This window comes from Chiloscyllium plagiosum, unplaced genomic scaffold (genome assembly GCF_037043375.1).
Source record: "Chiloscyllium plagiosum isolate Xiang-an unplaced genomic scaffold, Cpla_swu_hap1 HiC_scaffold_39, whole genome shotgun sequence".
Lineage (NCBI taxonomy): Eukaryota > Metazoa > Chordata > Chondrichthyes > Orectolobiformes > Hemiscylliidae > Chiloscyllium > Chiloscyllium plagiosum.
The window spans coordinates 38529458-38554290 of record NW_028270177.1 but is presented as its reverse complement, the minus strand read 5'-3'; the positions used below and the strand labels follow the sequence as shown (position 1 = coordinate 38554290).

General features: G+C 38.9%; 1 protein-coding gene across 9 annotated transcripts in view; it reads left to right on the top strand.

Moving 5' to 3' along the window:
- The window catches only part of arnt2 (aryl hydrocarbon receptor nuclear translocator 2), a 476833-nt gene that overhangs the window by 33426 nt on the left and 418574 nt on the right, over positions 1-24833 (top strand). For 4 of the 9 annotated variants that reach the window (XM_087981306.1, XM_043677621.2, XM_043677622.2 and 1 more), the window contains exons 2-4: positions 5633-5680; positions 17754-17771; positions 23121-23334. In XM_087981306.1, the coding sequence (XP_087837432.1) occupies positions 5633-5680; positions 17754-17771; positions 23121-23334 (280 nt within the window). Of the gene's footprint in view, positions 1-5632; positions 5681-14204; positions 14242-17753; positions 17772-23120; positions 23335-24833 lie in introns of all 9 variants that reach the window. The other 5 variants (XM_087981309.1, XM_043677624.2, XM_043677623.2 and 2 more) reach the window with 3 other exon arrangements.

The following is a 24833-nucleotide window of genomic DNA, read 5'->3' as shown; positions in this document are numbered from 1 at the left end:
AAAACTTATTTTGCACCCTCTGGTGGTTGGACAAGCACTAACATTAGTGGAACCATGCAGCAGCCCCAGAACCTCTCAGTGCTCTGTTTGGGATACCCAAGTAAACCGGTTTTCCAAACAAATTTCCAAACTCCAAGTATTAAAAAAAACATTTCAAAAAATGGTTTGATTCACAATTGACATTTCAATTTGTAGTTGATAAATTTAGTAACCAAGTTTAATTTTTTTTGCATCTACTGAATTATAGCCAGTAGTGATGAAAAAGATTGATTCTCTATCTATGCAGAATAAATCTGTGGCCTGTTAATCTTGACATTTTGCTGTAATTCTGATGTCAGAAGCGAAAGGCCTATTCTGTTCATTGATCTTTGCATTAACTAGTCTTCTCTTCAATTTATCAAAATCTTGGCAGCCAGCGCACAATCATGTCCCTGCTTAACGAAAGTCACCTTCTGAGCTTGCTTCATGTTTGCTGACAGTGCACTATCTCAAATATGACTTTTATACATTGCAACAATGAGAGCTTTGCTAAATAAAAATATAATCTGCGTTTTTCAGGTATGTGGTTTTTGATTTGGTTGGGATCAGAAATCAAATTAAAGAGGAAAAGCTGTTCTTAGATTTGTATTGTATGCTGGGGACCAGGATCATGAAGTAAAGGTCAAATTATTGATTTTTGCCAGGAGTGAACAAAATCTGTGCTTGGCAAGTAAACCTACTTTGAAATCAGTATAACTGAAATGGAATTTTAATGGACCCATCAGCATTCTGGTAGTAATGTTCAGAATTGTGCTCCTGAACTGGCTGCACGCAGACCCAAGCGTTTCCAGTACAGCTCCAATGCTGCCATCTACCTGACATTGGAAAATTGCCCAGACATAGCTGTTCACAAAAAAAAGGACAAATTCAATCCAGTGAAATACCACCCCATCACTATACTCTCAATTATCAGTTAAGTGATGGAAGGTGTCAATGATAGTGCTATTGAGGAGCAGCGTCATCACATTGATTGTGACATTGATTCCTAGTTCCAGATGCCACTGTCATGTACAGACCTTGGAGGCAGTGTTCAGTTTGAGGAATAGGTGTGTTGATCAAGCAGGCTGCTTTGCCTTGAATTGTTTGTGGTATTTGGGTATTGTCCTGAATACCTGAATGATAGAATGCAGAATATGTTGGAGGATCAACATTGGTTGACAGTTATATTGGGCAATACCTACTCATCATAACCTGCTCACTGATGCTCAATTTCAGTTCAGCCAATGCCACTTCTCCCCTGATCTCATTACAACCAATAATAACTTGGACAAAATGAGTTGAAATCTAGAAATGAGGTGAGGGCGACTGCCCATGATTTTGAGGCAATGTTTGACCAAGTGCAACATCAAGGAACCCTAGCAAATGGATTCAGTGGGAATTAAAATTCTCTGCTGGTTGGAGTAAAATTTCACACAAAGGAAGATGGTATTAAGAAGTGGGTTTCTGAAACCCAGGAATTAAATGAAATGCATGTTCAACTATGTTCGAGCCAAATTTCTTTCTCTTGCTTTCTTCTTTTGGATTTTTTCTCTCTCTCCCATTCTTTCTGTTTGTTTTTCTTTTTCTTGCTCTCACTGTTTCATGTATACTTTTTCTTTCACTGTCTCTCTCTGGGACCTTTTGTGCTCTTTCTCAAGTATAGTTCTCCAAATTAGTTTGTGCTGACCATGTGGTTTGGTCTCATGTGGTGTGGGAATCTGGTTTATGAATAGTATTCTCAGCAAACTATGTTCCTGATGAAGGGCTTTTGCCTGAAACGTTGATTCTCCTGTTCCTCGGATGCTGCCTGACCTGCTGTGCTTTTCCAGCACCACTCTCTTGACTCTGATTGCCAGCATCTGCAGTCCTCACTTTCTTTAAAAGTGTCAACTGAACATTTAATGACACTAATGTCACTACATGCATTATATGGATAATTTAGGTTTTTAAACACTTTATTTGGCATATAAAAAATTATCAAACATTTGAATATCTAATATCTATAATCCTGTGGATTATTTCTCAAGACTAGTATTTTAAATAATAGAATTGAACATGATTATTTTAAGATCACATTATCTGGTCAATGATTAAAAAAACAATGTTTTTCTGTTGGGGGTCTTGTTTGGTGTTTGTGCTCATGATGCTGAAGGTTTGAGAACTGTTGTTTATTTCATTACTTGTATTTAAAATGTTTTATTGAAATGTGCAACAGATTTTCATTGCCTTGTAAGTAATTGATTTTTAAAAAATGTTGTATGTTAATTTACTCATGCTTCTCCAAGCATGACCTCTTTAAAATGCTGAACATGGCAAAGTGCAAGCTGGTGGACATAAATCATAATCACTTGCAAAGTTTTCATTGCTCTATTAGGGGGGAAAAAAAAGTGCAAGGTCAGAATGGAGCTGTTTGCTGTTGCAGGATTTTACTACTATTCACAACTCTTCAGGTACTGAAGCAGTCTGTGCTTGCATGCTGCAAAACCTGGATAACATTCAGGCTTGGGCTGATAAGTGACATGCAACGTTCATGTAGTAACAGCAGTAGCAGTCTCCAACAAATTACCATTGCTGAATTTCTTACCTTCACTATCCTGGGTGCTATCATTGACAATGATGGTACATATCAATTCAAGCCTGTCAGCCTGCTTTGATCCCTTGCAATTCCCACTGTTTAAACAGTCCATGGCAGATCCCATCGCCCTCACCCTACACTCATCCCTGGAACATCTGAATAACAAGGATATCTACATCAGGCTCCTACTCATTGACTATAGATTTGCCTTCAACATTGTAATTCCAATCAAACTAATCTCCAAACTGAGTCCTACATCTCTGTTGCTGCCTTTACCTCTGGATCATTGACTTTCTGACCCACAGACTGCAATCAGTGAGAACAGGCAACAGCACCTCCTCTACGACAATCCTCAACACCAGTGAACCGCAAGGCTGTGTACTAAGCCCCTTACTATGCTCCCTGCACACTCATAACTGTGTGGCCAAATTGCATTCTAATGCCATCTACAAGTTTGCTGACAATACCATTGTTGTAGGTTGGATATCAAACAATACCGAAACAGAATACAGGAAAGAGAGAGAGTGTATGGTGGTTTGGTGTAAACATAAATATCTGTCACCTTCAATGTCAACAAAATGAAAGAGCTGGTCATTGACATCAGGAAGCAAGGTGGAGGGCAGCTCCTGTGTACGTCAATGAAGACGGTCGAGAGCATCAAGCTCTTAGGAGAGATGATCAGCAACAACAACTATTAATGCAACGATCAAGAAAAAACAACAATGCCTCTACCTCCTCAGAACGCTAAGGAAATTTGACATGTCCATAAAGACTGCAACCAATTTTTACAGATGAATCGTAGAAAGTATTCTATCTGGGTCCATCATGGCCTGGTATGGTAACTGTTCTGCGTAGAACCATAAGAAACTACAAGAGTTGTGAACACAGCCAAGTCCATCTCACAAACCAGCCTTCCATCCATTGACTCCATCTATACTTCTTGCTGCCTCGGAAAGGCAGCCAACTTAATCAAAGATTCCTCCCACCCCTGTTATATAGTCTTTCAACCTCTTTTCTGTCAGGCAGAAGATACAAAAGTTTAAAGACACGCAACAACAGATTCAAGAACAGCTTCTTCTCTACTGTCATTAGACTTCTGAATGCACCTTGCAAATTTCAAATTTAATGTTGACCACGCTCATTGTGCACTTTCTCTGGTACCATAACATTGTATTCCTCACTCTGTTCTTTTACCCTATGTACTTTGTATGGTAAGATCTGCCTGTCCTGTATGCAAAATAAAACTTTTCACTATCTAGGTATATGTAGTAACCATAATAAATCAAATCAAAAATTGACTAGAAACATATTGGGATCCAGGTACTGTAGTTGCAGGAGCAGGACAGAGCTGTGAATTCTACAGTGAATTCAACTCTCCTTCTGATTTCAAAAAACCTAGCCACCATCTTCAGATCATAAGTCAGCAGTTTGATGGAATGCATTAGATGAGTGCAGCTCCAAAACTCTTATGAAACTTAACATTCAAAATAAAGCAACCTGCACTGCAAACATTCGGTGGCTCTACCAATTGCAGTGTTATGCAACACTTACAAGAAGCATGGCAGCCAATCACCAAAGCTTCTTTGGTGCCTTCCAATCGTATGATCTGTTACTATGTAGGAAAACAAGGGAACAGGTCACTAGGAACATCATCACGTGCAAATTTGTCTTCAAGCCATAAAGCTTGAAACCCACACAGACATGGGGAGAACATGCAAACTCCACATACAGTCGCCTGAAGCTAGAATCCAATATAATTTACCAGATAGGTGTTTCCAGTCCTGGAATATGGTAGGTCTGTCTGGGATCCTTATAGGGCAAGAGATGCAAAGACAATTGAAGTCATCCAAAGACTTGCTGCGGGGTTCTGCATGAATCACTATGGGAAATACTCAAGTGTCACATGCCGTGATTGAATATTTGGAATGGGAAACACTACAGTAAAGGAGGAAGACAACTGGATTCTTCATGTTACTTAAAGGCTGTGGTGAATTGACAGAAGAAAGTATTTGGTGCCCTTCAGCAATGTCATAATACAAAGTAGTCATCTGCACAAACTGCAAAGACCACCGCTTTTCAAAACAGCGGATTAATAATCTTCTTACAAGGACAAATCCAAATTGAAACCAGCTGCCAAAGAAAAAAGTCTCAGCCATATTACTTGAAACCTTTACGGCCTGCCTCTAGATTATTTCAATTTAAAAATTTCATTTCAGGATTACAATCTTGGCAGGTCATACCTGCTATCTATAGGAGCTTTGGCAGAATGTGGATATTTATCTGTGATGCTGACGCAACTAAAGCAAGACCATAGATTACAGTGGCTGAAAAGGTTGGTTCATCACCAAATTCTTAAGGGCAGTTTTGCCTATGGTGTCTACATTCCATGAACAAATTGCAAAACTGTTACAAATGTCACATGCGTGCTCAATGGCTACCAAAATCACACTCTCATGTAAAACATATTTCTATTTGCATTTATTTAGAGTTTTGACATTTCTCAGTTCAAGATATGTTTGCTGAAATATGCGTTTCAAATTGAGAACATTAAGCCTGGCATGACTGAAATTGCACAGTGAGAAATGGTAACAATAGTATAAAATGGCATTTTTTTTTACCACTTCATTCATTGGATGAAGGTATTGCTGGCTAGGCAGCATTTATTGCCCATCCCTAATTACCCAGAGGGCAGTTAAGAGTCAACCACATTGTTGTGGGTCTGGGGTCACATGTAGGCCAGACCAAGTAAGGATGGCAGTTTCCTTTACTAATGCCCTTTAGGGAAGGAAACTGCCACCCTTACCTGGTCTGGCATACATGTGACTCCAGACCCACAACAATGTGGTTGACTTTCAATAATTAGGAATGGGCAGTAAATGTACCAAGCCAGTGATGCTTTCATCCTGTGAATGAATTTAAAAAAAAAGTGTAAAATGGCATTTCTGTTATCTATCCAATACCTGGTGATTAGGTATGTTGCAAGTTTTTGCTTTATTTATTAAAGATCAAAAATGTTGATTAAAATATATTTTTCCTTAGACTGGAATTTGATGATGAAGATGGAGAAGGGCCTAGCAAATTTTCAAGGTAAGTGAATTGAAATTTGGGGCTTTGAAGTATTTTCCATGCATTGTCTGATGTTCATTGCCACTTACATTTTGGCCAGTATTACTCTTATTTGTTTTAAAATAGCAAGTTCTGTTTTATATGACATAGCCTTTTTTGTCACAAACACTGAGTCATTTGAATAAAATAAAAGTGTAATGATTGTTAATACGTAATGATTTGCCAAACTTTTGGCAATATTCCTCAGCAGCATTTGGGTGGTTAAACTAGCATATTTGTCTATAGTTTGAGTTCCTGAAAAGAAATTTCATAATCAAGAAAGTCGAAAGAACCTGCAGCATGATAAATGATGAAGAAATGATTTAGTAAACCTCAAAATGGCATCACGTGAAAGACAATGATTACTCTCTAAATCAGAAGAAATGTGATGACTTAAAAGTTGGGAATGTGGGCTGCAGATGACCCCTAAATTGTCAGATTAGCATTCATTTCTATTTATCCCTCAGTTCCTTTTTTGTGGGGAAAGTCACTTTTTGCCTACCTCATCAATCCTGAAGATGAAAATTTGCACTTGCACAGTAGTGGATGATGAGTGAATGCAGGAAAAAAAAAGGTTTGGAATAAAGACAGAAAAAGATTTATGAAAACAGGTAGAGAAACCTTGGAGCATGTTGAAAATGGCAATCTTAGTTGTTCTCTTGAGTATTAACAAAAATCTTAATTGATGAATAATAGCAGTTTGCATTTATAGAGCACTTGTATCATTCTAAACTGACCCAGGACGACTCAGGAGCAATGTCAAGCAAAATTTGATACTGATGTATAGAACAAAATGTTAGTCTGAGTGGTCAAGGAGGTAAGTTTTAAGGAGTGGAGTAGTGCTGTGGAGAGGACGAGAGAGGCAGTCTCAAAGATGCGCAGGTATTTGAAAGCATGCCTGCCAGTAGTGGAGTGATGAAAACTGAATTACATTAGAGACCAAAATTGGAACAGTCCAGAGGCAGTGGAGGGGTGTAGGTCTGGAGACGTTAAGGAGAGGTGAGGTCATGAAGGAACTGAAAAGCAAACATAAGACTTTTAAAACGCTATGAGCTGTGTGGATCAGTGAGTGTCGGGGTGAAGGGTGAATGGGGTTGAAAAACGTGATGCTGGAAAAACACAGCAGGCCAGGCAGCATCCGAGGAGCAGGAGAATCGACGTTTCGGGCAAAAGCCCTTCTTCAGGAAGTGAAGGGTGAATGGGGCATGATTTGAGTTTAGGGGATTGACCAAGTTTTAGATGAGCTGAAGTTGTAGAAGGTGCAGGGTAGAATCCAGATAAGGAATCAAGCCTTGCAGGTAACAAAGACATGGCTGAGAGATTTAGTGGCAGATGAGCAAACGAAGTGGCAGAGGTAGAGATGGGTGATGTTATGGAGGTGGAAATAGATGTTCTTGGTGATTGGAAAGTATGTGAAGCTGGAAGCCTAGTTTGAAGTCCAATAATATGCCAGGGTTACAATCGATGCGGAAAGATAGCCCATGTCACTCATGAAGGAATGAGCTTGGTTTGCGGACTAAAAACTTAGCTTCCATGCTTCCAATATTTATTTGGTGAAATTTTTGCTGACCCAGTACAGGATGTCAAGTAAACAGTATGTCATATCAGAGGTATTTGTGCCACAGGGAGTATGCATGGAACTCATGTATGTTCAAATGACATCACCAAAAAGCAACATGTAGATGAGAGAGAGGAGGGAACTAGGGGCACTTCTTTGGAAATCCCAGATATACAGGTGTGGAAGCAGGTTAGGTTTATTCCCCTTTTTATTTCCTTCCACAGAATTCCCTGTAATGATTTTCCTTCTTACTTCCACACGGTATTTTCCTGCTAAGTGCTTTCCTTCAGCAATATTATAAGATGTAAGAGTAGAAGTAGGCCATTTGGCCCATCAAGTCTCCTCCACCGTTCAGTGAGATCATGTCCGATCTGATTGTCCTCAATTCCACTTTTCTACCATATCTCCACAACCTTTGATTTCCCTACTGATTATATCCAAGGCTGACATAGGCAGATTTTTGGTTAATAACTAAGCCTTGAAAGCCCTGTGTGATTTAAAAAAAAAAAATTCTGAAGATTCGCTACCTTCTCAGTAGAGAGACAAAAACACCCTTCTCATCTCTGTTTTGAATGAGCAGACCCGTACTCTGATATTATGCCCTCTGAGCCCAAACTGTCCTTTGGGGAAATGACCAGTCTTCATCTATCCCGTCAAGTTCGTAATGAATTTTGTGTGTTTCAATAAGGTCTCCTCTCACTCTTCTAAACTCCCAACAGGTCCAGGCCCAACTTACTCAACCTCTCCTCATCAGAAAATTCCTCTATACTCTGAATCAAACTAGTGAATCTTATATGGATCGGTCCTATGCCAGTATGTCTATCCTTAGATAAGGGAATCAAAACTATTCACAGTATTCCAGGTGTGGTTTGACTAGTGCCTTTTACAGTTTTAGCAAGACCTACCTATTTTTATTCTCTATTCCCTTTAAAATACATGCCAACACCCCATTGGCCTTGCTGCTGAACTTGGATGCTCGAGTTTTATGATTCATGCACAAGGACCCCCAATTCATTGTCATCTTCAGTTCTTGCCTACCCATCTATCTTTGTGCCATCCGCAAACTTGGCTACTGCGCGTTCAATTCCCTCATCCAAGTCACTAAGCTGTATTGTAAATAATTTTGGCCCCAGTGATCCTTGAGATATTCCAGTAGTGACAACTTGCCGTCCTGAAAATACCCCGTTTATTGCAACTGTCTGTCTTCTATTGGTTAACCATTCTGTATCCATGCTGATATACTACCCCAGCATCACAGACTGCACCATGCATAGTAGCCTTATGCATGGTACCTTATCAAATGCCTTTTGGAGATCCAAAATATTAAGTATGTTGGTTCCGCTTTATCTATCTTGTTTGTTTTTTCCTCAAAGAACTGTAATAAATTTGACTGACATGAGTTCTCATTTATGAAGTTAAGTCGATTCTGATTGTATCTTGTTTTATTAATGGTGTGCTATACATCCTTGATAGTCAACTCACATATTTTCCCAGCAACAGATGCTAAGACAACTTGCTCATTCATTGATTTTTCTTGTCATCCTTTTTTCTGAAAGAGTATTACATTGGCCGTTTTCTATTCTTTGGGATTTTCCCCGAATCTTACAGGACTGTTACAAGATTACGAACAGTGCATGTACTGTCTCTGTAGCTACTTCCTTAAAAAAAAACTGGGATGCAATTAACAAGGTCTGGGGTACTTGCTCTTCCTTACCCGGATTAGTTTCCCAATTTTATTTTTGAATAATATTGAGGGAGATGATGGCCTGGTTCTATTATTGCAAGACTGTTATTCCAGTGACCCAGGTAATGCTCTGGGGACCTGGTGTTCAAAACCTGCCACATGATGAAATTTGAATTCAATAAAAATCTGAAATTAAGAGTCTACTGATGCCCATGAAGCTATTGTTGATTGTTGGAAAAACCCGTCTGGTTCACTCATTTCCTTTAGGGAAGGAAACTGCCACCATTATCTGGTCTGCCCTATATGTGACTCCATACTTAAAATAATATGGTTTATTTTAACTGTTCTCTGGGCAATAGGGATGTGCAATAAGTAATGGTGTAGTCAGTCATGCTCACATCCCATGAATGAGTAAGAAAAAAATCTCCCCTTTTAGTCTCTTGATTGTGTAGTATTTTTGGAATGTTGTTAATGTCTTCAACTGTTAAGTATTTATTTATTCAACTTTCTGCCATTTCCTGGTTTGCCCAATATTGTTTCCCCAGCGTGGTTCTCGAAGGGGCCTGTCGTTACTTTGGCCTCTTTTATTTTCCCCTCTTAATACACCTTAAATAAGCTCTTGCTATACGTTTCTAGATTATTTGCTAGTTTGTCTTTATTGTTTTTTTTCCCCCTCTTTATTATTTTTCGATCCTCTTTTGTTGGATTATAAAGCTTTCCCATCCCTCTGCTTTAGCACTTAAAATATTGTATGTTTTTTCTTTCAACTTAATATAATCCTTAAACTTCCTTAGTTAATCATCATTTTATCCATTTTCTAGTGTCCTTCTTTCTTAATGGAATATATTTGTTTTTGAGTCGCAAACTATTTTCTAGATCGTCTGCCATGGTTTCTCGGCTGTGGTTTCTGCTAAACGTCTTTTTTAGTTTAATCCCACCCCTATCCCTATATTTATTCCCTCTTTGCCCCTATTAGTTGGAGTAATTTTTATGCTTGTAAGCTTTGTCCCTCCCTGTCCCAATCTGGGTATCATTATCAGAGCAGTTGCCCTATCATCCTGCCAAATCCTTTTGCTTTGTTCACCTAGCTATCTACCCTTCTGAGGAGGTCCCTATTTAGAACCCTAGTTATTCGATTTGGCTAGACGCCGACTCTAACACAGTTCAGTTAAAGCCTGTCCAACCGAAGCACCTAGGAACGGCATGGTGGCTCAGTGGTTAGCACTGCTGCCTCACATTGCCAGGGTCCCGGGTTCACTTCCAGCTTTGGGCAGCTGTCAGTGTGGGTTTCGCTAGGTGCTCCGGTTTTCTCCTACAGTCCAAAGATGTGCAAGTTAGATGGATTGGACTTGCTAAGTTATCTGTAGTGTTCAGGGCTGTGTGGGTTAGGTGCATTAGCCATGGGAAATGCAGGATTACAGGGATAGGTTAAGGGGATAGGGTCTGGGTGGGATGCTCTTTGGAGGTTTGGTGTGGACTTGTTGGGCCAAATGGCCTGTTCACACATTGTGGGGATTCTATATTTCTATACCTCCCTTCTAGCCCAAAACTGATACCTGTGCACCATGATCTGAAACCCATTCCTCTCACATCAAGCTTTAAGCGACACATTTAACTCATTTATTTACCCTGAGTGAGTTTGTCCGTGATTCCGGTGGTATCCTGAATTTATTACCTTTTGAGTTTCTACTTTTAGCTCCTAACTGTTCAAAAATTTTCAGTAGGGTATTCTTTTCAGTCTGATCAATGTTTCTGATACTAACAATAATGTTACCAATGACATTTGAAACCATGCAAACTCCATCCCTCATCCTGGCAACCGTCTGAAGCTGAGCCAGATCATTGACAACCTTGGTATCATATTTGACCTGAAGACTATCTCTAGGGTTGTCTAATTTCATGTTCATAATGTTACCTAGCTCCATGGCAGTCTCAGTTCATCTGAAACTCTCACTTCAGCATTTGTTACCACGTGACCTGATTTTTTTCCAATGTATGTTAGGTCAGCCTCCCACACGCTACCCTCTATAAACTTAAGGTTTCCCAAGGCTTTGTAACTATTCATTCCCTAAATTGCACCAAGTCCTGTCGCTTCTGTGCTTGGTGACTTACATTGGCTTCTGGTTAAGAATTTAAATTCTTATTATTATTTGCGAATCCCTCGGTGACCTCACTATATCTATAATCTCGTCTAGCCTATCAACTCCTGAAATATTTGTGATCATATCTGGTCTTTTGACTGTCTCTGATTTTCACCCTTCCACTATGGGTGGTTATGATTTCAGTTTCTTGACATTCTGGAATTCACACCCAAAACTGTTCCTGACTGTCTTGAACTCTTTCTTTCACTGTGATACTTTTTAAAACCTACCATTTTGTTTAAACTTTTAGTGATCTGACCTAAATCTCATGTGACTCAATGTCAAACTTTGCTTTATAACACTCCTGTGAATTGTTGCGGGTGGTTGTTACTTTTACAAACGCTAAATAAATGCAAGTCTTAGATTATAATAGAATATGCATTCACTGCATGATGATGTTTAAGGCTTGCACATGAAGGGCAGTGGAAGTGGTGGTGTAGTAGTAATGTCAGTGGACTAGTGATGCAGAGACTCCTATTCTGGGCTATGGCACATGACACAATCCCACAATGGCAGATAGTAAATTTGAATTCATTACAATCCTGTTTGAATAGCTGGTCTAATGGTGATCAAGTAACTATTGTCAATTGTCATAAAACACATCTGGTGCACTAATGTCCTTTTTAAAGAAGAAAATCTGTTATTCCCACCTTCTCTGAACTACATGTTACTCCAGACCCAGAACAATGTGGGTGGCTTGTAACTGATCTCTGAAAAGACCTAGAGAGTCAATCAATTCAATAAAGCCACATCCCATCAAGAATAAAGAAAAAAAAGGAACATTTAATTCCATGACCAAATGCAGCAAGACATAGCCAATATCAGTTTCGGCTGAGAAATGGCAAGCAGCATTCATACCAAACCGGTGTCAGGTAATGACCTTCTGCAACAAAACATATCCAGAAACATTCACTCTTTCTATCAGCTGCTCAGTAGCAACAGTGTCTACCATCTACAAAATGCATTGCAGAAATTTACAAAGGCTCCATAGACAACACCTTTCAAACACGTGATCACTATCGCTTAGTAGCACAAGAGCAGTGGATACCTAAAAACACCACCATCTGTGAGCTTCCCTCCAAGCCACTGACCATCCTTATTTATAATTATAGCACCATTCCTTCCGTGTCACCTGGTCAAAAACCTGGAATTCCCACGCTAATGGCATTGTGGGTCAAGGTCTAGATTAGAGTGGCGCTGGAAAAACACAGCGGTCAGGCAGCATCCGAGGAGCAAGAAAATCGATGTTTCGGGCAAAAGCCCTTCAAAAGGATGCCTACTTTGAAGAAGTTCTCCCCTCTCTACAAGAATGTCGGTGAATTTCTCTCTCTCACTGCAACCCCCAGGTCATCTCCTCTGCCCTGAAGCTCTTCAACCATTGTGGGTCAAGAAGGACACTCGCCACCATCTTCTCAAGGGGCAACTTGAGATGGGCAATAAATGCTGGCCCAGCCAATGATGCCCATGTCCCTTAAGTAAACAAAAAAGGTTTCATTGGAGACGATGCCAGTAGAAACCTAATGTGCTTCAACAAGATTAACATTATGTAAATCCATGGATCTGTTCCTACGGTTGTTCTCCAATTACCTTTTCAGTTTTTTTAATTATTATGGATTTGTTCTAGTGGATGTATGGTACATTTGACATATGCATGGATATAGTAAATGAGTAGTCCACTTAAATGGATGAGATCTAAATAGAGAATATTTTTCTTCTTTGCCCCTATATTTGTATTGTTAGCAAATTTGTTCAGTGTTCAGTGTTCAGTGAGCAGCTCTGGGAAAATTCTGGGACATGGGTTTGAATTTTTTAACTCTTCCCCTCTCCTGGCCCCAAACCCCTTGGAGTGTGCTCAGATATAATGGATGTGCATTAGTAAAATCAGATAGCACTGAAGAGAGCACCATATCAATCCTTACTTGCCTCTACTGGAATTTTACCAATATCAGGGTAGAGTTTGAGGCAGCCTGGCTGTTCTTGGACAAATTTAGGACCTTAAGTGGCCACTTAAGTGACTTCTGCTGCAATTAATAAAATGATGGCAGGGAATGGGGTCTATGCCATATGGTGAGACCTGACTATGGGGTGGTGTGGTCACTAGCCTCCCTTGTGGCCAAAAGCCTCCTATGAAACAGTAATCCTGCTACTGTTTGTTTCCCCGTTGTGTTTCCAAATGCACCTTCCCCAATTCTTTTTTTGGGGCCACTCCCTCCCATTCCTTGTATCAGCTTCCAGTACTGTTGCTCCTGATGAAGGGCTTATGCTCGAAATGTTGATTCTCCTGCTTATCGGATGCTACCTGACCGGCTGTGCTTTTCCAGTCTTTGACTCGGATCTCCAGCATCTGCAGTCCTCACTTTCTTCTAATGGATAAGCTGCAGTCCCAGCTTCCTAAGACCAGTGAACTGATTGCCATCTGATTGGCTTAAAGGTTTCATAGGCAGGATTTCTCCCACATCAGGATAGAGGTCTTATCCTGAGTAAGTTAGTGGCTTGATGAAGATTCCTGCCATGTGGATCTGGACCCTGTCTTGATTTTTATACTGGAAGTGCTATTGACTTTGCTTTCAACTCTGGCTATAGTTAATAAAATATAACCGTTCTAATTTTTCTGATTGTAATTAGGTCTGAAATGAAACTATACTACATTATTGTTCTAATTAAAAGTGCTAACTACTACATGCAGTCAGGGTATTTAAAGCAGTCTTGCATGTTTTTGAATCAGTGGAATTGCTGTAAAGTGGGTTGTTTCAATAGTTTTTCCACCATACCATGTACTGGTTTCTGGATCAACAAGCAATTTGCTTCCAGTTCTTTCCATATCTTGCTAAATAGTTCATCAGAAGGATCACATAAGCAACCCCTGATTATATGTTTTAAAAATGTTTAGATTAATTTAGTTCAACAGATTACATTTTATTTCTCTATGCCCTTTGTAACCATAATGTGACTGAGTATTGATTATATATCTGTCCATCGTGGCATTGTTCAGAGGTTGGTTTCTAATTCTAAGAATTAGATAGTTGAACGTATTATTTTGTGTCATTTTATTCTTACTAATATTCAATATACATAGATTTGCTTTTGGTTCATTTTGAGTTGACTACCTTTTTGTTTCTCTAGGTATGCAGATCCCCGATGATAAAGAAAAATGTACAAGGTAGGAGTAACTCTGATGGGTTTAGCAACGAGACAAATCAAGTCGTTTCATCCTCTGCCCACAAAGCCGACTTACTGTCTCTAGTGTATAGAGTTGATTTTGTTTCCAAGTTAGATGACCTCAGTGCTGATGACCAGGAAAACTAGACAGGTAGGGACGAGCAAAAAGCAGCCAAAACAATGCTATCATCTGTTTTTAAATCTTGTTGGAGTCAACAATGTTAATAAATAAAAATGTAGCAATTATTTTTACATGGAAAGTAACGATAACTTATATTAATTGGAAAGATAGGTACAGTAACCATTGTAGAATTTTCTAAATCATACAGCATTAGCAATTGCAAGCTACAAATGTAATAATTATATGAATTGAATTACCTTTGATATACCAATTACCAATGGAACCTGATTAATGTTCCTTTAAAGAGTAAAGATATATGGTACCATCTTTGTATCTGAAAATATTATAGCTTGAAGAATTTAGATAGGTAGACTGACTTGTTGGCTGAGTTTGGTGTTGAATCAGACTTGTTGGAAGACGCAATGACATTTTTCCTAAGGTATGATAGTATTTATTGTTATTTTATTTGATGTGTAACATCTTGGTTAAAACACAGACAACAGCAGAACTCCAGAGGTGAAGTGAGAGTGACTGGACTGCTCTTGGCAACAGGGCAACACACAACTGTGCATGGCATTAAGGAGCCCTGGCAAAAGAGAAGTCAATGGGAATCGGGAGCTTTGGGGGAAACCTTCATTAGTCGGAGTTATACTTAGCACAAATGAATATGGATGGTGTTGTCGGTTGTTAATCATCTCAGCTCCAGAACATCACTGCAGTACTTCTTCAGAATAGTAGCCTATGTCTAATTGTCTTCAGCTGCTTCTTCACTGACCACCTCTCCATCAACATGGACCAAATTATGTATGTTTGTTGGTGATTATACAATACTCGGCACTGTTTGCAACTCCTCAGGTGCTGAAGCAGTCTGTGTTCTTGTGCAGCAAGACCTGGATAATGTAAGCCTTGGGCTGATAAGTGGCAAGTAACATTTACATCACACAAGTGCCAAGGCACTAATCATCTACAACTTGAGAGAATCCAACTATTGCATCTTTATGTTTAATGGCATTACCATGGCTGAATGTTTCAGTATTAACTTTTTAAAAAATTCTGTTGTGGGACATGAGTATCGCTGGCTGGCCAGCATTTATTACCTGCCCTGGATACCCTTGAGAATGGGATGATGGGCTGCTTTCTTGAACCATTACAGTCTATGTTAGGGAGAGAATTCCAGGATTTTGACCCAGTGACAGTGAAGGAACGGTGATCTATTTCCAAGTCCTGATGGAAAGTTCTAACCTAAAAATGTTGACTCACCTGTTCTTCAGATACTGCTTGACCTGCTGTGCTTTTTCCAGCTCCACACTTTATCGACTCTGACTTTCCACCATATGCAATCCTCACTATCTCCAAGTCAGGATGATGAGTGGCTTGGAGAGGAACTTGAAGGTAGTGGTGTTCCTATGTATGTGCTACCCTTGTCCTTTGAACACCTGGAAGGTGCTGCCTAAGCAATTTCTGCAGTGCATCTTGTATAAAGTATACACTGCTGCTACTGAGCATCAGTGGTGGAGGGAGTGGATGCTTGTGGATGTGGTGCCAATCAAGTGGGCTGCTTTGTTCTGGATGGTGTCAAGATTTTTGAGTGTTTTTGGAGCTGCACTCATCTATGCAAATGGAAAGTGTTCCATCACAGTCCTGATTGTGTCTTCTACCTTGGTAGAGTTTACCATTGGCCAGAAACTGAACTAGACAAGGCATATAAATACATTGACTACAAGAATTAAGTCAGGTACTAAACATTCACTGGTGAGTAACTTACCTCTTGACTCCCCAGAGCCTTTCCATCATTCAAATGCACAAATCAGGAGAGTGATGGCGTATTGCCTAGATGAATGCAGTTCTACACCATTCAGGGCACAACAGTCGCTTGGTTGGTATCCCATCCAGCATCTTCAGCATTCAATTCCTCCATCAATGATGGATAGTGGTAACTGTATGCAGGATGTATTGTAGAAACTCATTTTGTTTCCTTGAAAGCACCTTTCAAATAGTGACCTCTACTGCCTAGAACAGCAAGGGCAACAATTGCATAGGAGTACCATCCTACAAGTTCCTTTCTAAGTAGCACACCATCCTGACTTGGAAATATATCGCTATTACTTCATTGTCACTGGATCAAGATCCTGGCACTTCATTACTAACACCACTGAGTGTAAATGCATTAAATAGACTGCAATGGTTCAACCAAGGCAGCACTTCACTATCTTCTCAAGGGTATTAGTGATGGGCAATAAATCCAACCTAGCCAGTGATGCCTACATCATGTGAACAAATTTTTAAAATCCTGTAAGTTTTAGTGTATTGCATTGGTTTACCTATTGACAGTAGTTTTTGAATTGAACATAATAACGTTCTAACCTTTTGGTGATTAAATTGAATTGAAAAGCTCCAAGAATGGCATTCTTTGCTTCACGAGGATGAATTAAATGTGGTTATCTAGAATCTTCAGCAGTCATTAGCACACCTGGCATTGTTTCAAACTGTATGCTTCAAGGCATACACTCAAAGGCATGAGTACGCAGACTAGGCTGACTTTTCAGTCACAGTACCTACTTACTTCTGCATTGCCAAAATCGCTTTGACTGTTAAACTAAACTGAAATGTTGTCTGCCTTTCACTATGATTCAGGTGGTACTATTAGAAGAGAACCAGTGTGTTTTCCTGATAGGGAACATTACTCCCTTAAACTGTTGCATCAAAAGCAGATTCACTTGTAATTCTTCTTCCTGTTTTTGTGAGATTTTGCTGTGCATAAGCAATTTCTGCAGTGCATCTTGTATAAAGTATACATTGCTGCTTCACGAGGATGAATTAAATGTGGTTTTCACCTTTTTTCACCTGTTCAACAGTAGTGTATTTGTAGCTATTCATTGTGTGTGCAGATGTTTGAATTGTTATGTTTTGTTTCCGTTCTTCCATGATGTCTCTGAACAAGTTTTCATTTTGTAAATTCTCTAATTGCTTTAATTTTTGCGGTGATTTATATTACTAAAAGTTCAATAGATTCATTATGTGTATACAAGGTGCAGTGAATGGCTGAATGGGACACAAACTGCACCTATGAGTTATAAGCTTTGTTCCCATCAATGGGAGCTATCACAGTACATACTCATTCTATTCGCTTGAAGGCAGTCTTGTTTGCCATAGAATAATGGTATAAAAGTCAAGACCTGTCATTTTAAAATATCCAAGAACTTGTTTTGGTGGAAGGCCAGTATCATGTAAACTAGTTTAGCAAATTGTTGAAAAAATGGAAGCGTATGTAATGTGTGATGAGAGAGCTCATTTGTCAGCATTTGTGCAAACTGGAATAAGTTGCATGTGTAAAATTATGAAAGTCAATAATTGTTTTTAAATTATGTTATTTACATGCTTCATTTGTATAGGGAATTAGGCATTATGAAGTAAGTACCAATACAAAATAGAATAATGCAAATACTATTATTTTGAATAAGTTGATGACTTAAATTTGGTTACACAATTTTGTGACGTGCTTTCCATATTCAAAAATAAATCAACTCCGTGGTCTGTTACAATTTTTGAGACATTCTCACAAGCTTCCTAGCATAAATAACTGTCATTTGCATACTTCTTGCTGTTTGCATTTTGCACTAAGTTGGTACTACCAAATACCTATCTGTACCTATCTATTATTTCATCCCTTTAGTATTTACAAGATGTGCATACTGGCCAACGTGCGCTACACACTCATTTGTTGGCATTGATAAGCTTTCCAGTAAGACAAATGGATGATAAATTTTTAAAAAACTGGTTCATTGGTTATGAGAAGCAAAATAAATGTAGAACACTTCAATTAGTCTATACTTTCTGTAAAAGTACAACATAACATAGAGAGGACTATATTATTTTGACTAGCAAATGCAATACACTTTTTTTTGCTTTATTTCCATATGGGTTTGCTTCTCACTGGGAGAACTAAATTCCTAGGTCAATTTCTAGCAAACTATTAGACCTGATTGACGGTCAGTCTAATGTTTTTTTTCGTTATTTTGTTAATTTTTAATGTCAACGAAAGATCACCCTGGCAACTACCCTAATAGCTCTGATGAATTAAAATATCTCCACCAAGATAGAAGTGAATGATGACTGTAACGTCAGAAACTGACCTTCATTGTTTGAAGCATGGTAATTGAAATGTTTTACCTGAATTCAATATATTAAAGTCCTTTCGTCATGCAAGCACCTGGACCATTTGGCCCATCAAGCCTATCCCAACCTTAAATAATGTTATGGCTGGTCTGCCCCAACTCCCCTTTTGTGCCAGTTCTTTCTAGCCCTCAGTGCTCTGATATTTAAAAAAAAAATCTGTCCATCTCCTCTTCAAATATCTTATATGATCTAGCTTCCATAATCCTCTGGGGTAGAGATTTCCAGCCATTCACTATTCCTTTGAAGAAGCAATTCAATTGCATTTCGGTTGTAGTTTGGTATACCCTTATTCTGTAACTGTGTTCCCTAGTTTAAGATTCCCTGACTAATATAAACTTTTCAACATCTACCCCATCAATCTCCCTCAGAATCTTGTTTGTTTCAATAAGATTACCTCTCATTCTTCTGAACCCTAACAAATAAATAAATAAAGACTGAGTCTGTTTAGCCATGATTAATAAGTCACTCCTCCCAATCTAGAAAACCTCTTCTGAAGTGCATTCAATGCCAGTGCATCCTTCTTTGGGGGAGGCAATGGTCTGGGCACCAGGATTCAAACCCTGCCAGGCAGATCGTGGAATTTGAATTAAATAAAAAACTGGAAGAAAGAGTCTAACGGTGACTATGAAATCATTGCCAATTATCAGAAAAACTCATCTGGTTCACTAATGTCATTGAGGGAAGGAAGCTGCCATTCTTACCTGGTCTGGCTTACGTGACTCCAGACCCACGGCAATATGGTTGACTCCAAAACCATTATCATCTTAATTACTCGCTGCACCGCCATCCTAATGTGTTTTGCATGCAAAAGGGCATCCAGATCACACTGTACTACACCTTTTTGAATATTTTTCCTGCCAAAGTAAACAAAAATCGCAATTTCCTACATTAAATTTCATCCCACTCATTCAACCTGTCTGTATCGCCTTTTAGATTCCTTATGTCCTCATTACGACATGCTCTTCCACCTATTCTTGTATTAGATAATTTGGATACATTACACTCTGTCCTCTCTTTGAAGGCCATAGTACAGATAGTTAATAATTGAGGCCCTTAGTTTGATCTTAATTGCACTCCAACTAGTTGTGTCTTTCCAACTTTAAAAAGACTGTCAATCCCAATTCTGTCTTGTGTGGTAACCCAATCCTCAATCCATACTCTAATGTGTCACCCCAATAGTATGAGCTTCTGTTTTGTGAAATAATCTTTTATTTGGAACCTTATCGAATACCTCTGGAAATTCAAAGAGGTTAATCTACAGGCTTCCCTATATCAGCTATGCTTGTTATTATCCACAAAGAACATTCACCCATTTCCCTTTCACAAAACCACATTTGATTATATTAGGCCTTCCTAAATTCCTATTTCTTCCTTGGTAATAGAGTCTTCTGTTTCCCCATCAACTGATGTTAGGCTAACTGGCCCATAGTTTTCTGCTTTTTATTTTGCTCCCTTCTTGAGCAAAGGCATCACATTAATTGTTTTCCAATTTGTTGGAGCCATCTCAGAATTGACCAATACTTCCATGATCTCTGGAATGACATATTTTAAAATTCTTGGATGCAGGCTTTCAAGTCCCGGCAACTTGACACTTTTAGCCCCAATAGTTTGTCAAATACCTTGCCCCTCGTTATACAGACTGTTAGGAGATTTTTTTTCTCCCCTTAGCTCCTTACTTATCTTTTATTTCTGAGATATTTATAGTCTCCTCCATGAAGACCAATACAAAATACTGGTTTAAATTATCTGCCATTTCCTTGATCCCCATTAATAATTACCCAATTATATCCTTCAAGGGTCCCATACTACACTTTCTTAATATATCTATAGAGCTCTTGCTGTTTGATTTTATACTTCTTGTAAATTTGCTCTCATAATCAATTTACTCCTTCATTAGCTTTTTAGTCATTCATTGCTGGTTACAAGTAAATGTCCAGTCATCTGGCCTACCATTAGTTTTTGTTTTGTATTCCTCTGTTTCTGAATGGACTCTTACTGTCCACACTTCATGGACACATGGGTGGATCATTCTTCTCATTGATTCTTTCTTTTTGCCTGGAAAAAATTTTAGCTGACTGTTATGGAATATGTGCTGAAGAGTCTACCACTGAATTTCACTGATCTTCACCTTAGTCTATTTTTTGAACCTGCTCTGGACAACTCTTTCTTAGTCATTTCCTTTATATGTTTTGAGGACACTGGTTTGAGATCTGAATTGCTCTTGCCCAAACTGAATTTAAAATTCTACCACATTGTGATTACTACCCCCTAAAGGTTCTTTTTACTAAAAGACCTCTTATTAACCCATCTCATCACACATTATTTGATCAACATTGCCTGTCCCCTAGCAGGTCCTACAATGTAATGTGCTAAGAAACAATTCCTGATTCACTCTACAAATTCATTTTCCTTGTTACCCTTGCCTATCTGCTTTGTCCAGTTAATATACAGATTAAATCAGCCATGATGGATGTCATGCCCTCCTATGGACAAATATTATTTCCTGATTTATAATTTGTCCTACAATAAGGCAACTCTTTTAGGGCTTGTAGATGATTGTCACCCATGACTTCATTCCCTGGCTATTCCTTATTTCTGACTTCTCGATCTTTGTCATCCAGCAGTCATGTCTCTGTTAGCTAGCAAGTCATATTCGTTCATTTCTATTTGTGCTGCCAACTCAATCTTTTCATAAATGCTGCTTGCATTCAACTTTGACTTTTCACTATTCTTACTCTGGTGCTAATTTCTGTTGCGCTCTTTTGCGTTTGTTTTCTACACTTCATTATTGTTTGCCTTTTCACTACCTTTCATCTCTGCTGTCTGTTTTTTTTTAACCTTTTCAATTGAATCATTCTCCCCCCAATAATTCAATTGAATCCCAATATACAGCCTTTATATGTCATTTGCCAGGACGCTGCCCCAACTTTGTTGAAATGAAGCCCATCCTCTCCCCAGTACTGTTGTCAGTGTCTCATTGGACCCCATTTCATCCCCACCAAGCTTCAAACCACACATTTTTCTCTCTAATGTTATTATGTTATTCTCTAGCAGGAAAAAACAGAGTAGATACACAAACTATTTCCATTGGTTGGAGATTCTAGAACTAGGGGCATAATCTGAGAATTGGGGCTAGACCATTCAAGAGAGATGTTAGGACAGAGATTTGGAACTCTGTATCACAAATGACCGTTGTTACTTTTAAATCTGAGATCTTTTTCTTAAGCAAAGATATTAAGGGATATGGACGAATGGCAGGTATTTGGGCTCTCCAGCCCAAAAGCATTGTTCTGATCCTTGGCACTAAGTAGGCAGCACAGCCTTTGGGATTATCTGTTTTGGCTGCACCGAATAGTTGCTGTATTTCCCTACCTGTGCTATCTTATCTCTCCTCCTCCCACAAATTGCATGGTGCTTTGTATCCTGGTGCTGTGGTCAGTGTGGATATCCCTGGCCCATCTGAGCTCTTGTCCACATTATTCTGTATCCCCATCTCTCTGCCTCAGTCACAGCCTCCTGTCACTGACCACAGATGTCCCAGATTTGACTTAATTAATCTAATGGTGTGACTGTCTCCTGAAACAGTGTCTAGGTACCTCACTCCAGCTCAACAACTCTGAACCCAAGTTCCTAGAGAACCGATGCTTGTGCAGATGTGTTCACTGTACATGCACTAGTGTTGACCAGATACCATATACTACAGCTGTGACACATCGCCTGCCGAGCTGTCTTTATTTAATTAATTAGGATGTTAAATATTTTAAGTGAATATCTTAATTTTACTCTTCAGTTGTAATGTTTCTTGATTTAAATTGGTTGACCAATCAAAAGTGATATAGAGGAAATACCTACCAATCACCTATTAACTTTCAGCTCTGACATGCAGAAACAGGTTATAGGCACTCTGTTGGTTTTTATCTACCACCGCCACTGTCCTTCTCATGCAACTGGGCTCTTCTGTTTATGATGCTGCTGTCCCCATGTTATCTCATGCTGTAGAAAAGCCCTGGCCCTTTCTCTCTCCAGCTTTATATGAAACTGCTGTGCCCATGCTCTCCTACTCGCTCTTCTACTCTATGATTTTGCTGCTTTTGCACTCTGTTTCAGGTGATGCTAACCTGCACACTCTTGGCTGATTCATAGCTGAGAGCTTCAGTTCCTGCTTTCTCTCCCTCACTGTTTCAGAAGCTGCTCTTCCTCCTCTCTCCTGCTCTTTTATGAAACTGCTGACCCTGCTGCGTCTGTGTTTCAGAAGCTGCTGTCCCATGCTGTCGTGGCTGTTGAGAAGCTACTATCACGACTCTCTTCTGCTCTTTATGAAATTGATGTCCCCACTCTGTTTCACCTTGTTCTCCTTAACTTTTGAGAGATAACTTTAACTGTCGTATTATGAATAGGTATTTCACTATGACTGCTGAATAACAAAATAATTATGGCACCTTTTCCATATCAGAATAGCCAGAAGTCCTGAAATATTGCAATGTCACTGGAAATAATTTATTGACTGCTAACTAGAATTGTTTTGTTTTTATAATTTTCCTCTAATTTCAGTATTATAATTAATATTTTGTTATAATCTGCAGAGAGAACCACAGTGAAATTGAAAGAAGGCGTCGAAACAAGATGACTGCCTACATCACAGAATTGTCGGATATGGTGCCAACATGCAGTGCTTTAGCACGTAAACCTGATAAACTGACCATTCTACGGATGGCTGTGTCACATATGAAGTCGTTAAGGGGGACAGGAAATACTTCCACTGATGGTGCCTATAAGCCTTCATTTCTAACAGAAAAGGTTTGTGTTCAGATTAGAAGTTTTATTAAAAGTTATTTGGTGAATCCTGAAAATGTTAAGAAGATAGCATTTACTTTTCAGGCGTTTTGAATTATGTCACCTACATCTATTTAACTAAGCATAATGTACATTTAGTGTGGGATGTTTTTCAATTTGTTGAGTTGGAATTACATTTAGTACTCTCTTATGTAGTGATAACAGTGGAAAACCAAGAAAGTTCTTTGTTTCCATTCTTGGAGGACTGGGGATCTAATTTGAGCAATGTTATCAAGTATGCAGAAAGCTGGGATGAGTAAATAGGGATGCTCAATCATACCTATAGAGTGTAACATTGGCCAAGACAGTTGTAATCCTGTGAGAGGAGCAGAAACTAGGATGGAGAGATTTAAACAATGTGTTTAGAAGATTTTGGTATGTAGCTGGGAGACAATGGAACATATAAATTGTGCATCTACTGCTGAGGTGGCCTAAATGGTGACATTCTTCCAGGAAAAGAAAATTCCTTACAGAAAAGGAGGCTCTGCACTGCTGTCGTGTGTCTGTTTTCTCCATAAGATGCTAATTTGTGTTTCATCTTAATCATCTATTTTAGCTTCAGTTACTTATTTGCTTGGGATTCTTTGTCATCACTCTGAACTCGAGGTGCAAAAATGAAAACTTCTCTTCAGCTTTTCGAAGGATACTGAGAAGGAAAATCCTTACACTGAGAAATCCTGACTGCAGAAAAACATACTAGTGCAGCACACATTTCCAGTTAAACTCTGCTCCCACCTTTGATCGGAGTCTGACAAAGAAGCCCACCAAATTATTGATTGATGTGCTATTGTGTAATGTGCTCAGCTAGATGGCTTAACAGTCCTCAAGGGAAAGAGCTTTAATATTGGAAAAGATATATCTTTTGTCATGATTTCTGTAATCAACTAAACAGCAATTCATGTTTTTTTTTTAAACTAATGAAAATCAAGCAACAATCATTTCTAATGTGTGGCTACCTTGTTGAATGCTCCTCTCAAATAGCTCCAAATAATCTGAGCAACTAATTTTTATTGGTCATGTTCTATAGTGGAATTTTCTTTGGGAAAGCTAAAGTATATAAAGTCATTGTTTTGTAGTTGTCAGATGTTCATATGGGGTTTGGGAAAAGATAGATTAAAAGAAGCTGCAATGATCTTCTGAAATCTTGAACACTAAAAACACCAACATACAGACTAGCCAAAGAATTCCATCAAAAGCTAAAACACCTAATTGAAGATTCACGCCACTCCATTCATTCCACCCAAGAATTCCTGAATGCCATCAAAGACAGCAAAATAGAGGACTAAATAATGGTCTTCTTTGACGTTACAGCCCTTATCACATCCTAGTCACTACTAGGAAAAACAGGATCACAAACACCAGACAGCACCAACTTCATCAGAAAAGATAACATCACACTGCAGCACCGAAGAATTACAAAAAGCACAAGTAAAATATCTACAACATTTTCAAGAAAAACGGGT